We start from the raw sequence: 16,631 nt of genomic DNA, 5'->3' as shown, positions 1-16,631 counted from the left end.
CTGAGAGTCAGTTTCTTTTTCCAAGGTTCTCACTGCTGTTTCACTCCATTCCCCTTCCCCTCGAGACACTCTTTGCTCTGTGGGTGGAAGGCCAGATGTGTTTTGACTTTGGCTGGTGGAGCAGTGGGGGGTGCCTGCGCGCATCATTCCCAAGAAAACAGGTTAAAATACCTATTCAATATTTTTATATATTTTAACCTTGTATTACTTTTAATGGAATAAAAATACTTAAAATCTTACTACTCTAGATACAGAGTACTTAAATAAATAAATAAATAAATCCCAATAGTATTGTGTTTCTGGAGCTTTTATATACTTTTGAAACTCTCAACCTCATCTGACAGTATACAGCTTTGGGTTTAAGGTTTTCAACACGTACCAGTGAATATGTAGAACTGATAAGATGCATTACATCTGCAATCCAATGATACAGTACAGTGGTAATGCATTCTCTCATTTAATATGAATAACCTTCAGGGAGGAACATGCTAAACGCGTCAAGTCAGATTTCAAATTAAGTTTAACATCTATTCCACCGAGTCCATGTGTGAATAAATATGAATGAGTGTGTGTAGCTCTTAAGGTTGTCATGACTGTTTATGAAAATTAATCACTTGGCTGAGTGGGAGGGAAACTCCTTTACAACCTTAGTCAGGTCTTTAGAACCTCGAGCATGAGGCAGCACACGCCTTATGTAAGCATGCAGTAAAAACTCACACACACACACACACACACACACACACACACAACACAGCAAGTGGTGTCACTACAGGCCGCCTAGGGAAACAATACCGCAGTACGTCTTAGAGTAAAATGTTGGAGCAAATATGTATTGTGTGGGCGTGCACACAGCGCTGAAAAGGAAAGCGCTGACACCGTATGACAATACTCAAAAGTATAGTTAGGGAGGGTGAAATTTGATGAAAGAAATCAATATTTAAGCGCAAATAAATCTTGCAACAGGCGATGGAGAAACTTCTGCTGCCTGGGAAGACAAAATCTGTGAAGAATCACATGAAACTGACTGACTCCTTTTTAAAATTCAAGGTGTTGTTCAGAAAGAAAATGGTAAGAGGCGAAAACAGTGAGTTTCAATCATGAATTAAATATAGCTGTATCTATAAGGTAGAGGATAGTTGTGTAAAGATGAGGACAAACAGAAAGAGGCAGAATTGACTCAGCATCAAGAGAAACAGCCTCGACTCCCAAAGACAAATCACCTGTTCCTGCTCTGTGTACTGATCAGCATCAGTGTGTGTGTGTGTGTATGTGTGTGTGTGCAACATATCCAGTCACCACACCCAGATCTAAGCAGGAGAATGTGCTCTGTCTTCTAATAAAGTCACACAAACCAAGGTCATGCTCACATACCTAAACACCCACACACAAACAGACACAATGCCCACAGGCAGTGAAAAGCAATGAGTGGGCAGAGAGGAGGAGAACAGGAGCTGAACCGTCTTCATCTTCATTTACATTCAATTGAGAGAGGTTTATAGCAGCAGCGGAACACTGGAGCATCGTGGAAGAAATAAATAAACGCAGCAGACACACAAACTGAAACACTTGCGTTCTCAGAAAATGCAATCTCTTTAAGTGTTAGCAACGGTAATAACACGGTACTATAACCTCTGAGCCCCTTTAATCCAGATGAGGACTCAGATGATCAATGAACTGAACGAGTCAAATATGCTGGACTGCTGTTTTGCATGAGAAAAGCTTTAAACCGTGAAAAACAAAATAAAGTTATATTAAAATGAGTAGAATATGAGCATAGGAAGTGATTAAAAGACTTGTAACACCTTTCCAGATTTCTGTTGGAAATTGGAACAGAGAGAACAGTAAATCCAATAACCATGGCAGCTGTACAGCCATTTTTTCCAGTTAGTGCTGATTTCTCTGAGCCACACAGCCACAGTTAACAGTTAAAGGTCATTTTAGACACAATTACAGGCCTCTAGAACAAATGTGCTGCCATCCTGCTGCTGCTATCCCTTTTTCCAAACAGCTAATTTAGTGTTACAGTTCAATTTAAGGGTGATCAAAGTTATGGAAGCTACAGACAAAAGGTAATGTGGCAAGTGGGACTTATTTGTTACTAATAACATGACTTTTTAAAAGTTTTGTGAATCTCATGACATCTGGGGGCTTCAGGAGGACAGTTCTAAAACTTTTAAAGGTCTTTTTTAGAGACAGACAAATTTCATCTTAAGACAGAACTTCAGAAACCAGGATGTCAAAACACCTCTCTGACAGAACATAACTAATGAAGGTTCTGTGACTACAATGTAGAGCACAGCAAAAACACACAGGAAAGTGCTAATTAAATCTGTATGCAGCATATGTCTAGCATTAACTGTGGGATTTAGGACACGGTTTGAATTGAAAGGGTGTCTTGTCTCTTGAATTATAAGAATGTAGCAGTCACACATCCTTCATCCTGAGACCTTCATTATCATGGAAATTAAAGCAACAGGTCTCCAGTCATTTAGGCAGGTGACATTTCCTCGGGGGCATAAATGATAAAAGTTGGCCAAGTCGTTCGGGTGCTTCACTGCTTTTTGTAACAAAATTAAAAATGCCAGTCAAAGCAGGACTTAGAAGAATAATGACTGACCCCAAAACCAGCTGCAGAAGCCTAAGCTGGTGCTGTGCAGGTGTTTTATTTGAGCCGTGCTACTTTCTTAACTTCTCATTTATGAATCACTGAGGGAGGAGAGGAGGCTGGTCGAGCTGTGTGTGTGGGGGGGGGGCTGTTATGTGTTCAGACTGTCAATGATTAGGTCTTGCTCATGTTGTTTTTCTCAGATTTGGACGGTGCCCAGCGCAGTAATAATGCAGAGAACCGCAGGGTCCCTCTGATCTGGGTGTGGGAAGAGACTGTGCAAAACTCTTTTTCTGAACACAAATGAACTATTAAGAGCCTACAGCTGGTTTCATGAATGCAGTCAGAGAATCCACATTACAAAGGAATAATAAACTAATGAAATCCTGCTTTCAGTGGGGGCACAATGCCAGATAATGAGCAGTTAAACTACTTTTTAAAGGTGGTATTTTTTGGTATTTCTATAATGAATTGGTTTGAGTCCTGAATGCCTATGAAGTGCATTAGTGGAATGTTTTTCACTTCTTTTTTTTTCCACACAAGACTGTCTGGTTTTACTAAAAGTCATGTGAACAGAGTCTATGGACACAGGCCCATACAGGTTCACTGATGAAACAGTGGAATTATTCACGATCCCTTACATTTGATTGGCTCGCACTATTGTTTACCCCACTTCCTCCTTTGACATTACATATTTAAGAACTAGAGCCCACTGATATTATTAGGCATGACTTCAGTAACAAGAAAAAAAGAAGAAACAACACATTCTTCCTCTTCAAAATTAAAATGTTTAATTCATAAGCAATAAAATGGATTTGCAGCCTTATTTGATCTTATATGACCAGCTGCTTATGGTGACTAATGTCAGCTCATGTTAACAGACTTAAGATACGGTAGGTATTACTGTGTAACTGACATTACTGAGTCAGTTTGTTTACTTTTCTTTTATAGGCTGCTACTGGTACTGTGGTCACACTATGTTTTAGCATCTACCATTATCTGCGTTCGTTAAAAAGTCTAGATTTTATATAGAAGTCGTTAAGTTCTGAGGTATCTGTGTCTCAGATTTCATAGTTGTCAGGGGGATAAACATGATTTCATTGTCTTTCATATTATTAGAGTTTCTGAAGTTTCAATATCCGGGCACTTCCACACAGAAACTGTACGCATGACCAACCTCTTTTGCAGTTTGAGTGTACTGACCCTTTAAATTTTGCCGGCTACATTTTGGGAGAGTTTTTGTCCAAGGGAAATGGTTCTTTCCATTTCCTCTTTCTTCTATTAGTTCTTTCCCTTTAGCAAAGTAAGCTATCAAATTTGACTGGACAGTCCATTAGCTCAGAGCACAAAGAGACAGGGATGCTGCTGAGACAGAGATTGTGTAGGACTGAATGAGGATGTGAGAAACTTTATGGGCTCGGATGTGTGTGTGAATTTGCTGTATGTGTGCATAATGGGTGTTGCAGTGTGTAATCAGCATGGCATGAGTACACTGAAACATCAAAGCAAAAATTTGTGTGTGTGTGTTTGTGTGTAAGCTTCATATCAGAGCTTGTTTTTCATATCACATAATCAGGGTGTTTCTAGAACACACAAACGTAAGATTGACTTTAATTGGGTGGGTGTGAACTTCTCACTGGAGGGTTTTTGAAGTGAGAACGAAGGGGCAGAGCCAAACACTTCTAATATAGACTGTTGGGTGGGAGTCAGCGAGGGCGGGCTGCTTCTCAGACGGATGACAGCAATTACCACAGTTGAAGGCCAGAGAAGTTATAACCCGAGAGACAGATCCTGTATGTATACACACACACACACACACAAACACACTACACAAAGTCTTATTCCTGTCCAACTCCTGATACAAGACACCAACCACAATGGTTCTCAAGTCCTGTGAAACAGCTTGGTGCAGTCATGTTTGGTGTTAGAGAGACAGACAAAGCTTGTACTGAGTCAAAAAAAACATCTGAGACAGACTCTATTACAGCTACGATCCGAATGATTCCGGACATGTTAGGCCTGATACAGATAATACAGATCCTCTTCAGGACAGACAGTGAGTCGCATCAGAAAGCAACGACCAGGGCTAGCTGGTTAGCATGGTAACTTCAGCAGAAGAAAAGAAGTGACATATAATCTTGAATGCCCAATACATTAGCCTTGTTGATATCCACTATCACACTTGGTGGTGATGTACACTGTACATGTTATAGTAAATGTAATTATCCTTCTATTTTAGTGGAGAAAAAATAGCTGAACTGGTTTTAATGCCTCAGGTCAAATTCTGAACTGATATTATGAGCTAGGTGTAATTACACAAAGACCTATGAGAATGTCCTGTAGGTACGGGACTGAACAGTTTCAAAACTCATTTAGTCCCATTTGAGCAATTTTAAAAGAGTCAATGGTTGAAGATCAAGTGTGTAACTCAAATCACAAACATCCGACAGATCACACCTGTCAGTTTTATCTGTTCCTATTATCAGGTGTAAAATGATGATAAAACAGGTGTGTCAGCTGCAAGGTGCATCCTAGACGTTAAACAAGCTTCCTTCATCATCCGCTTGCTCTGATTACCAACTGCCTGCGAGTGCCATCTGTTCATCGTGGGACTAAGTGAGTTATGAAACACCAGGGAGGGAGGAATAAGTGAGTTTTCAAAAAGTTTGGCAAAAGTGTTCTGAGAGAATTTTAGAAATTCAACACAACTATTTTCAGTTTAAACCTGCATTAATTTCAGAGTGTGAACATGTCTGTTACCTTTTCCTGCCAACAGTCTGACAGATTACAGTGATACTAACAATATCTGTCTATAAAGAAAGATTTCAGCCCTAACTCTTATGATGTCTGGCAGTAAGGAGAGCTCTTAAGCTGTCTTTGAAATTACCAATCAAACCATCTATAGAGGAGAACAATACATGCTTTCCTGAATTTATAACATTTGGCAAAGTGGTACAAGGTAGGATCTGGAGTGTGTTTTGGACAGAGCGGAGATCAGACAAAAGTAGACATACACATTTGGTTTCCATATGTAGAAACACTCCTCACCTGAGGTATTTTCAACCCTCCCCCATTCTCCTCTTCAAAGCAAAAATCATACATACAGCTGTAAGGTATCCCATCATTATTTGTGGATGAAATAACTCCATCCCAAGGTCTTCTTCAACTCTAAAGTAATATTATGATTATGTAAATAACAAGTCATCAGCACAAAACAAGGCAGAATAATAAGGCAAATCATTTCTCAGCTATCAAGAAAATGATACTTGAGCACAGAACACACCATAAATAAGTACGTTTGTTTGTTCACTTCCAACTTTCTTGCACTTATTTAAACAAAAAGTTGGTTTTGAGACTCCTAAGCGAAACAGTGTGTGGACTGTATACATTTTGCAGCACAAAGTTATTTAGTACTCTGGACATGACTGTGGTGTTGTTTTATCCCTTCAAGGTCTTTACTCCCAGCCCTGCAGCTCCAGCCCTAGTAGGTGGCCTCCAGTCATATAAGAGGGTGTGTGAGTATGTATGTGTTCTTCAGAGGAAAATAAAGATTTAGTGTGTGTTTGTTTTATTTCAATTAGTTGCCTCTCTTGCATGTGTGAGGATGTTTGTGTCCACATACAACTTTGTGAGCATAGCTGGTTAAAAAAAAAAGTGTTCAGGCTGCCAGGTTGATGTGTGTGGGTGGGTATATGTGCTTGATCTGGGGGATTCGCATACACTCCTGACTGAGTTGGTCTGCTGATTTTGCCCTGAGGCTGTGGCTCCCTGGAAGGTTTAATGTAAAACACACACACATACACACACCCTGTCGGTGTTTGTGAAGAGACAGAGCAGAGAGATCTACACCTGTAAATGTTAAGTGACAACAGCAAAGTGTCTAAAAGTTCTCCTCCCTGGTTGTAACTTTCCACCCACCATCAGTGTCCTCTGCTGCTGTTATAATGCTCAAGGCCTGTGTTTACAGCAATAACCTCCTGCAGCAGCCAGCATTTGGTTTGCAGTGTTTTGTCATTATTATGGCACAAGATCAACACTGATCAACACCATAATAGCTCGTTTTAAATTAGCTTATACTGAATTTGCAACACTACAACAGATACTTTTTTATTTTGCGTGACAGCGTGATATCTATGTGACACTGACATCATGGCTTTAAGATGCTTTAAGACAGCCACTAAAACAAGGATTTCACAGATAATGTGAAAGATATGAGAGGTATGGTCCTCTCCAGTCAGCGTGTAAGAGTATTACTGAACTGGTGACATGACTGTGTGAATGCAGGAGAAGCATGTGATACAACAACAGGGGGAAAGAACTGCTCGCTCCTGCTAGTGGTGCAAAAAACTCTATAATCTTAATTTACACTCTGAGCTGTAATATGTGCCTCTTCTATTTTCTATCTAAAATGCAGACAAGATCCAGCAATGGTATTTTTGGTCAAATCTGTCTCTTAAAAATTGCATTTATAGACTAATCCCAACACGACCTGACCTGGGTTGGCTCCAGCCCCTCCTCTGTGAGCCTCGAAGGATAAGTGGTATAGTTAATGAATGGATGGACGGACAAATCCCAACAGGAAATACCTTTTTATAGAAACCTTAATGCTGCCTGGATTACGTTTAATGTTTCTGAAAAGTCAACAAATGTTGTCATTGAAATTATCTATGTTTTTCCTACAACATCTGTTTATGGCAACTAAAGCATGATCAACTTTCTTTACTGATATGTTTAGCAACCCAAAGCATGGTTAAAGTTGGGAAAAAATCATTGTCTGAAGATAGGGAATGGTTTCCCCTAATATAATATGATATATTAGGGGGAACCATTCAGTCGACAAAGATGGTGTTCAGGAGTCAAGGTTGTTTTTGTAGGGCAACAGAGAACTGAGCTCTGCCATTGTCAGTCCCCTGCTGCCTGACTACAGCACAGTCCAACTTTCTTTCTTCCCTCGACAATACAGAGAGGTCCTGTTCTGCAAGGACATTAGAACTTCTGATGTTGTTGTCGCATTGGAGGGCGCTGTGGACTGATGGCATTGGGGCTCAATTAATTGAACGTGTATCTCATTAAGTCCTCCTCTCCGTGGCTGTTTCCAGATTTGTCTCTCCAATGTCTCATGTTGGCTCTGGGAGCTTCGAGAGCTGCCGCACCTGTTCACACTTCAGTTTATAGTGAACTGATGAGACCTCTCACATAATAGCAAAAGGCTTTACAGTATGTTTCACTTCGCTGCCTAAATGAATACTTACTGTGCAATATTCATTATATGTAATGAGAAAAAAACAAAGCTGTCAAACCTTGATTTAAACATTCTTTTCATATGTCTATGAAAGAGATATTTAGTATCTGATGGCTCATGACCATCTAATGCTTCTGTAGATGTATGGTTGAATTATAAGAAACAGATGGCGTGTGCAGCCGAGGAGTCAAAGAAGCATTTCCTCTGATGTAACTGAATCTCCTCCCTGATGCAAATTACAGCAACATAAACCCTCTTTACAGCAGAGATGGGTTTTAATTGTTGGGGATTGTTTTGTTCTCCTTACTGGAAAATATTCATGACAGTACAAAAAGAACAGTGGATAGTGATGCACTCCATCATCTGGGGGAGGCAGCATGTCGCTTTCAACGTGTGAGTCAGGGTTCCAGCACTCTTCAAAAAGATAATTTACCGGGGTAATACCAGAGTAACATGCATCTTTTGTGGCTATCTGATTTAAAAAAAGGAGGAAACTCTGGACGTTATGGACATTATGGCTTCATTACGATGGCCCACAATAATGGCGGTGGGTATTGCTGCTAATAATAGAGTGCAAAAATTTTAACACACACAGGGTTACATCTTTCTTGTTGCCATGCAACATTAAGTTTGCAAAAGTGATGGGAACATGACATTCCTGTTTAATAATCACATCCAAGACCTCTGCAAAGACCCCCCAGGTAGTCCAAGGATAAATCTCTGGGGCCACAAAATGATTAAAGGGATACAACTAAAATACATATTTCTGAATATCTTGTTTATTTATTTATTTAGTATTTCTCATTTTTCCAGATATAATAAGGGATGTTCTGCTCTTTAGCCCTCTAAAAATCCATCCTTCAAATTAAACAATCAGAGACGGAAAATTCTGTCTTGTTGAACTGCTCACAAACCTGCAATTTCATATCACAAGTAGATATTGTGTCAGTCTGGGAGATCACAAGCCAAAAAGTTTGGAAATCACTGGTTTAGAGAACTATTTAGGTAATGACAAAGCACAAGCTGTGGCTCAAGTTGAGGCATGTGCGAATTTCTGCACCCTGTCTGAACTGATCACTTCTCACTGGCCTTTTGCAAAAAGCTGAGAATTAGCACAGGACACATGACAACACCATAATCCTCAATAGTTCCACTCTTTAGAAATGGCATAATATGAGCACTCCAACTGATTATACAGTACTTTGATGTCACTGACAGCTGAAAGCAGCTGTGAATCAAACACTCATCTGCACTGGAGCACAGTGTAGGCACAAAGCAGACAATGGACCAACACAGCAACAAAGACACTCGATTCAGACGCTATTCAGTGAACAACACTGAAGCCTACAAGTCAAAAAAGGAGCGTTTGTCACTTTTGGACGAGGAACACACTAGTTTGCAATGTGACTTCATGGCCATTTCCGTCACCAGTTTCATCTTTGAAATCGTCTCGAGGCATAATTTGATGGAATCAGTTATGCTGACTGCACTTGGATCTTTTCTTGATTTTATCTGAGTTGGGTTTTCATTTCTTTTATTTCAGAGTGCTTTGGTTTGCCTTAAACTGGGCATGCACCGTTTGGAGAAAGCCCTACTTTGATCCGATTTTGATTTTAATAAAGCTTTCACTGGAATTGTCAATGCAATGTGAGCACCCACGTTTGGACGGGTCAATCAAACCATTAAGAGCACACAAGTTGTGAATTTTGGCTGTGCAGGAAGGCCAATTAAAACACGCAATGTTAGTTAACACAACATTAATGAAATCTCACAGTGTCTGCCCTGTTTACGTTTAGTTTTGGTCCAGTGCAATCTCTTTGGTACTGGTTGGTTTAACTTTTGAAAAGTACTCTACAAATGATCATTATCATCCCTCAGGATTATTATTACTGCAGCCAGAGAATCTGCCTTCTCTGTCTGTGAATTGATATTGTTTGAGCAGCTGGTGGTGACAGCGTGAAGGTTTTCATAGTCGTAGTGAAGCATGTGACTGTAAACAACATCCAAAAGTTGTCAACTGTCTTCTTGCTTGCTTGTCTATGTCCCTGCGGTTTGTTCTTTAGGACGGTACATAAATCATTCAAGTGTGTATGTGCACACTTGTGACTGTCTGTATAAATATGTATGAGGTTGTCTCAAGTTGTGTCTGTCTGAGTGTGCACGTTCCTGAGAAGCTCTTCTTGTGTATTCTTGTCAGTATGTTAATGTTTGTGCATGTATGCTTTGTTGTTCTCTCCATATGAGAAACACTTGGAGTTGATTGTCTCTGCCACTGCGCTACATCAGATTTGAGAAATAAACACAATGGAATACCACCACAAGTGTCCTCAGACATGCTTACAAGTGTAAATGCGACTGAGTGCGATCACTGCCATGCCACCCCTGCCGGCGCTGATGCTGCATACGAGGTGGTGGACAGCCTCAGTGGCAGTGAGCCAGCAGCTCAAGCTAGAGAGCAGCTGAAGATGAAAAGGAATGCACAGAAGAAATGCAAAGCGCTCAGCTAAATCCTCCCAAATGATTTAGACACACGGCATCCAGCCTCTGTGCATCTGAAAATCCCACACAGGACCATTTAAAAACAGCCTGGGGCCTTTGATGTGCATATTGCTCTGCATCTGAAAAGCTAGATGTGTAGATTGATCACATTAGCTTATGGAGCACATTTATTCAAATATAAGACCAAAAAGTTGCATTGACACTATGGTTTCTCACATGGGGATAATCCTTCTAATTTACACTTCGACAATACGAGGCTGATGCTAATGCTAAATCTTTCACACTTTTACATTTATAGACTAATCCCTCCTCTCTTTTGTAAGCAGACAGCACACTGCATGGGGTCACTTTTCAAATAAAACTCTGATACACGATGCTCAAGCTAAGAGACATAAATTGCACTCATTGCATATTGATAACAAATTAACATCCACTGAAAGGTAACTTTGAAAGAATCCAAGGACATGGATATCACACCACAGTCCCAACTGAATGTTTGAGAAGAGACCCATGAGAGGGAACAGAACAGAAATGTAACATGTATTCATTCAAAAATGTGGCTGATTATTAATTTCACTTTATCAGTCAAGGCCACCAGAGGATCCACTGACTGATCTCATCTGGTATGGTATGCTGCTGCAGGCCGCCTCTACTGCATTAACAACAGCCTCTGCCTGGAGACCTGAGAGAACTGGTTTTGTTTTGGAGTTGGTTCCAAAATTTGCAAGGGATTTGTCTAAGTATGGGTTCAGATTTTTTTCAAGTTACTCACATGCCCTATGTATGTTGAAAGAGTGAATATTTTCCAGAGTTTCTTTTAGTAAACAGTAAATGGCACTTTTATGGCAAGTTTCTACATTTACAGGCAAAGCACTTTACAATTTGTCTCTGATTCAACCATCACACACACTCACACATGGATGGCAACAAAGCTGCGATGCGAGGAGGCGGCCAGCTTTGGGTCTAGCCAAAGGATATGTGACATGTGGACAAGAGAAGACAACCCTGTGAAAAGTGGACAACCCACTCTATCTCCCGGGCCACAGCCTCCTATTTTAATATGAGAATTCCTCATTGTGATTCCGCAGACAGTGTTGCCTTGCTGAGCCACAGTGGAGGGCTATATGCTGGCAGTCACATTTAGGTTTGTTGCTGAGACAAAACACCATCAATAAATCCACACGCAACTGCCAGGAAGAAGACAACCACTTGATTTGACTGCTGAGTCACATACTAGCCTCGGCTGATCTTAAGAAAACATTTTTTGCACAGAACAAGGGCAGTATGGACGGGGTGGAAGAGACCAATAAATCTCATTGCTGCATTAAGACACATTTTGGGGGAAAAACTATCTCTTCAGTAATGTTCTTTTTCATTGTTATGAACTTCTTCTAAAAACTACAGACAAGAAGTGGGTGCTTTTCAAAAGGCTGAGACGATCTGTACCAAAAGGGAGAGGAGAGAAGTTCAAAGCTGCATAGTGTATACTAAGTACAAGTTAGATACTAAGCTAAGTAGCTAGCACATAGGCTAACTAACCCGCTAGTGGTTTTCATGAGTTCCACGTGAATCTCTCTTCTTGTCACTCAGTATCTCCGTTTTACAGGCTGGCCTATACCACGTTTGTTACTAGAAAGCAGGTTTCAGTCAGGTTGCAGTCGGTCAGCAACTTTTCTTAACGTTAAAAATGCCAGGCTTGGTGCGCATTGGGATGGGCTTAGTGGACTGAAAGTGACAATCAAACTTGCAAAGGAGTAACAGGAAGTGTTATGTTTGATATAATACAAGCTTTACAGTGCATACTTCAGTGCAGCTCTGAGCAGTGTGAGTTTGCTACATCTGTTAATATTGCCTGCTTTTAGATGGAGATTGTTGACCCCTGACTGAGATATGGTGAGGGAAAAAACAAGAAAATCAAGCATATCTCATCATTTCTCATAGATGAAAATAAAATAATAAATAATAAAGGTAATTTTGGTTTTATTTTCTGGCTCATATAATAAACCAGAAACTGTTAACCTGGAATCACTAGTAACCAGAATCAATGAGGAGAATCAAAATAAGTGAAATACAATACCCAAGCCCTAGCCTCCACTAACATTAGCAGAAACTATGCACTTATATGATAAATTAAACAGGTAAGAAAGAGAATGACTGCAGCTGCTGAACAGAAAAGACAAGATGTCATGAGGACCTGTCAGGCTCAGCTCAGCAGATGACAGCAACTGATGGATGAGTCTTACCCATCATACTCTGCTTTACGTCCCTCCTCTGCTACCCAGCCTCCTCCTCCTCCTGTGGGGAAACTTTGTGACTGTAATATTAAAAACTGTGTGCACAAGGCTCAAATGTGTGGGACAAGCTGAGGCATCTCCAACCAAACAAAATCTTTCAAAATTTCCAAACTCAGACTCGCTTACACAAACAGCCAGGCAAAATCCATCTTTCTGACAGAATCATTTCCAAAGCCCGAACCCCCAACTGGGCTCCTGGATGCACTTGTGAGCAGTGCCCGCCTGGGAGTGAGAGTGTTAGTGTGTGTGTGTTTGTCTGTGCATGTGTGAGGAGAGAGAGAATGGATAAAGTATGAGTCATTCAGTACAGAGTATGAACTGTGTTTGTCTGTGGCGAAACCAGTCTTCAGCTTTCTTTCTACTCCTCTATAGAATATGAAGATTCTTTACTAGTTTAGTCATGAACCCTTCACTGGTTTGACCAAGCTTCTACGTGACTGTGACTGCATGTACGAGTGTGTGTGTCCATGAGAAAGACAGATTAATGGTGCAGACATCTAAAAGTATTCGTCTCGTTTTTCAGTGAATCCGTCTGAGCTAGATTCACACAGGCTGGCTCTAAGCACTGTGTGTGTGTGTGTGTGTTTAGCATATCTGTTCTGACAACAACAGACTGTGGTAAGAGTTCAAATCAAAGGATTACATCCCTGCGGCAAATGGACTGAATGAACTAGACCTCATGGTTACAGTCCTGGGAAGTGTGTGGGCCTCACTCTCTCTAACACACAAATCCCTGTAATTCTATTCTCATGAGGTTCCTCCATTGATTAGATCCATTGTTTTCCCTAAATTCAGCACAAATCTTGTCACATACAGCAATCCTAACTCTGATCTCCCAGCTAAACCAGGGATTCTCAACCTTCTGAAGCCTGATATTCATATTGTATTATTCTGTTCTTCAGTCTTACACTGCCTTCTTGCTAGTCCTTTTATCCAGTATTCATCAAACAGGATTACAGTGAACAGGATTCTCCATATTGAGATATGTTTCATTTATGGTGTTTAAGGTAAGTGATATACCAGGACATGGGATGGATGTCCTGATATAGGAAATGATGGATGAGGCAGAGCTGCAAAGTTTTGAGATGCAAAATAAGACAACAGAAGAAACTTACAGAAAAACTACCATCTTCCATCTTGACCTAGTAGCTGTGTGTTTAATCAGACAGATTGTAACAGACTGAACAGGCAGGGTAAAACTGCTGCCAGCCAGTATGGCCAGGCTGTCTCCATCAGTCTGTGACTGGTAATACAGCACAACAGACTCAGCTCTCTAGAACAAGAATTTAAAGGACAAGCTAATTATTTTGGAAAATAGGTTTATTTGCTTTGCTTTCAACAGTGAGATGAAAAGACTGAAGTACAGAGCGGGACTCTGGATGTATCTAGTGCAGCTTAGCATAAAGACTGGAAGGAAATATAAAGCCTTTTTGCACCTTGTACTTCATATGTAACCTGTGTGCAAGGTAACAATTATTCATCAGAGCAACAGAACTTTGAATCACTTGACAAACATAAAAACATATTTAAGCAGAGTGTCCCTTAACCCATGTTTTATTGAGATTATTGAGGGAAACATTATGCTAGTCCACACTTGACAAATGCCAAATCCTCATCTGAAATTGACAATTAAAATCTCTAGCTAAAAATATGACTTAATTCCTTAAGTTTTTTAAGATATGCTGAGGAAACAGGCAAACGAGAAAGACACAGGTATCCTCAACTACTCATTCTGCTGACTGATGAAGTATATAAATGAAGCAATCAGTCCCAAGTCACAAGCACAACATGAAGTCATATAACCACAACCCAAACGTAGGCATCTCTCCACAGACGATGAGAAAGGGTGGGCTCATGGTTCTTTGATCCAAAAACCATCTGGAGCAAATGAGGTGCCTAAATTCAAGCTGCCATCATGAACCCAGTCGGGCTTTAGTAAGATACGCATAAAACGATCACTGCAGAAAACTGAGATACAGTGAAACAGTACTGGCCTGTTAAAAAAGGATGTGACAGTGAACAGTTGAGGTGATAACGGTTCAAAATGGCCAGGATATTAAAACTAAAAAAAAGCATGTCAATATTGTGATGATTACAATAAAAGTTTTACAATTCAGGACTTGTTTTCACTGTCTTGGCTTCCCTTATTTATTACATGCATTATTAAAATGAATTTTTCAAAACGCCATTACTGCAGCTTCTGCTAAATTGCTTTTTCTCAAACCACAATATTAAAAAGAACTGAATATATTGTTCAGAAACCCTTTTCTAACTTTGCTGTCACATTTGTGTTATCAGTGTTCTCTACTCTCCTATATACCATGTTTATGAATCAACACTTCAACACCTAATAACTCTTCTCTTTTCACTCTGTGCCACTCTGTTCTGGAGTCAGTAAAAGTTATCATCAACGAGCTACAATATCTTTCTTTCTCCTAAATGTCAACGCTTGCTGTGACAGAGACAAAAGATTCTCATTTCCTGAGCCAACGCGGCCTATTTAATCAAGTCTGGAACGAAATTTGTTTTGGGAAAAGGCCCAATGAGCCAGAAGGACTGAAGCCATTACAATAAGAATTAAAAACAAAATCGCACTCAACTCAAGTTGAGCTGAAGAAATGAAATGATGCACACAAAATGGCCAGCTTACCTGTAAATGGGATCCTGCATCACCATCATCTTGCTCTCATCCCATGTCCACTCCTTCTTCTGTGAAACAAACAACATCAAAAGTCACCAAACGTAAGAGTTTCAATACAAAAAGCAAAAGAACTAAAGGAAGAAAAACCACCAAAAATAAAGTAAAATACAGTAATCGAATACAATTATGTCACTCGAATTACTATCAAGAGTGAATTGTATCAGAATGATGTGGATATTATTATAGCATCTCCATCTCTGAGACACTTATTTACATTTTTCCCTTTGTCTGTCTGTCCATTTGATTAAATCTCCCTTTCAGTTTAATGTCACAATCAAAATGTCAGGACATGGGAACACAGGAATTATTCATATTGATTCCTATCTCCACAGAGCTTTGTTGACTCAATCATTCAATCACTCCTCCTATCTCTGGTCTTTCATTGCCTCCGCTGTCCTCGGGATGTAAATAGATTGCTGACCGTCACACTTGACATTTCAGCTTTCCATCCAGGGAGCCAAATGAGACGAGAAAACAGGTGGCGGCAAAACATCCTCTTATCGACTGTCTTTTCAATACAGGCCGCCAATTAATTTGACACTGAGACTTCGATCATGGCTTTAATATTTACCTCATCAGCCAATACAACACATTCAAATCAAGGCTTTCATTCAACTCACTTTTTCGCATCCTCTCTCCCTTCACACATGCAGAAGTCCTCAAATATTTTGGACCCAGTTCAAAACAGATGTCTGGAAAACTTGCCTACACTTGGCGTGAATAAATTAACTTCTAATAAAACAGCCCAGCACAACAGACCCGACCTGGCTTGACCGTCAGGCCCAGTCCTAACAGACTCAATTTAATTACATCTGAACTTGTCTCTCAAGGTCTCTTGTTTTCATTCCACAATCAACCCAAACAGACCCAAACACTAACAGCAACACAATGTTCCACCAGTTTAGATACATTATTCTTTCCTGCTCTTCACAGTTCACTCCCTCCATTTCCCCTAAATAAACACATTTTTCAAGACTGTCCTCTTGTCAAAAAAACAAAAAAACAACTCTATACACAGTCTGTGCAGCAGGATGTCTGCGTTAGGATGAAGTTGGGGTGGGTGGATGAATTAACATCTGTTCAGTTCCTGTGTGAAACTGAAAGTGTTTTTTTTGTTTGGTTGTTCTTTTAATCCATGACCGTTCCACAACCATAACCACACTCAAATGACCTAAATGGTCATTCAGGTTGTGATGATTACAGTGTACAACATGATCAAAGCTGACAGCAAGTCTGGGACTCAAGTCAAGCCTTGGTTACTTGGACCCAAATGGGCCTGTAAGGACTGCA

General features: G+C 40.2%; 1 protein-coding gene across 1 annotated transcript in view; it reads right to left on the bottom strand.

The window, feature by feature from the left end:
• nos1apa (nitric oxide synthase 1 (neuronal) adaptor protein a) overlaps window positions 1–16,631 on the bottom strand; it is a 131,437-nt gene that overhangs the window by 54,320 nt on the left and 60,486 nt on the right. The window contains 1 exon segment of the mRNA XM_018670872.2: window positions 15,291–15,349. Coding sequence (XP_018526388.2) covers window positions 15,291–15,349 — 59 coding nt within the window.

The sequence above is a fragment of the Lates calcarifer genome, linkage group LG17 (assembly GCF_001640805.2).
Source record: "Lates calcarifer isolate ASB-BC8 linkage group LG17, TLL_Latcal_v3, whole genome shotgun sequence".
NCBI lineage: Eukaryota > Metazoa > Chordata > Actinopteri > Centropomidae > Lates > Lates calcarifer.
The sequence above is the reverse complement of the archived record's forward strand: the minus strand, read 5'-3'. Positions and strand labels throughout refer to the sequence as shown.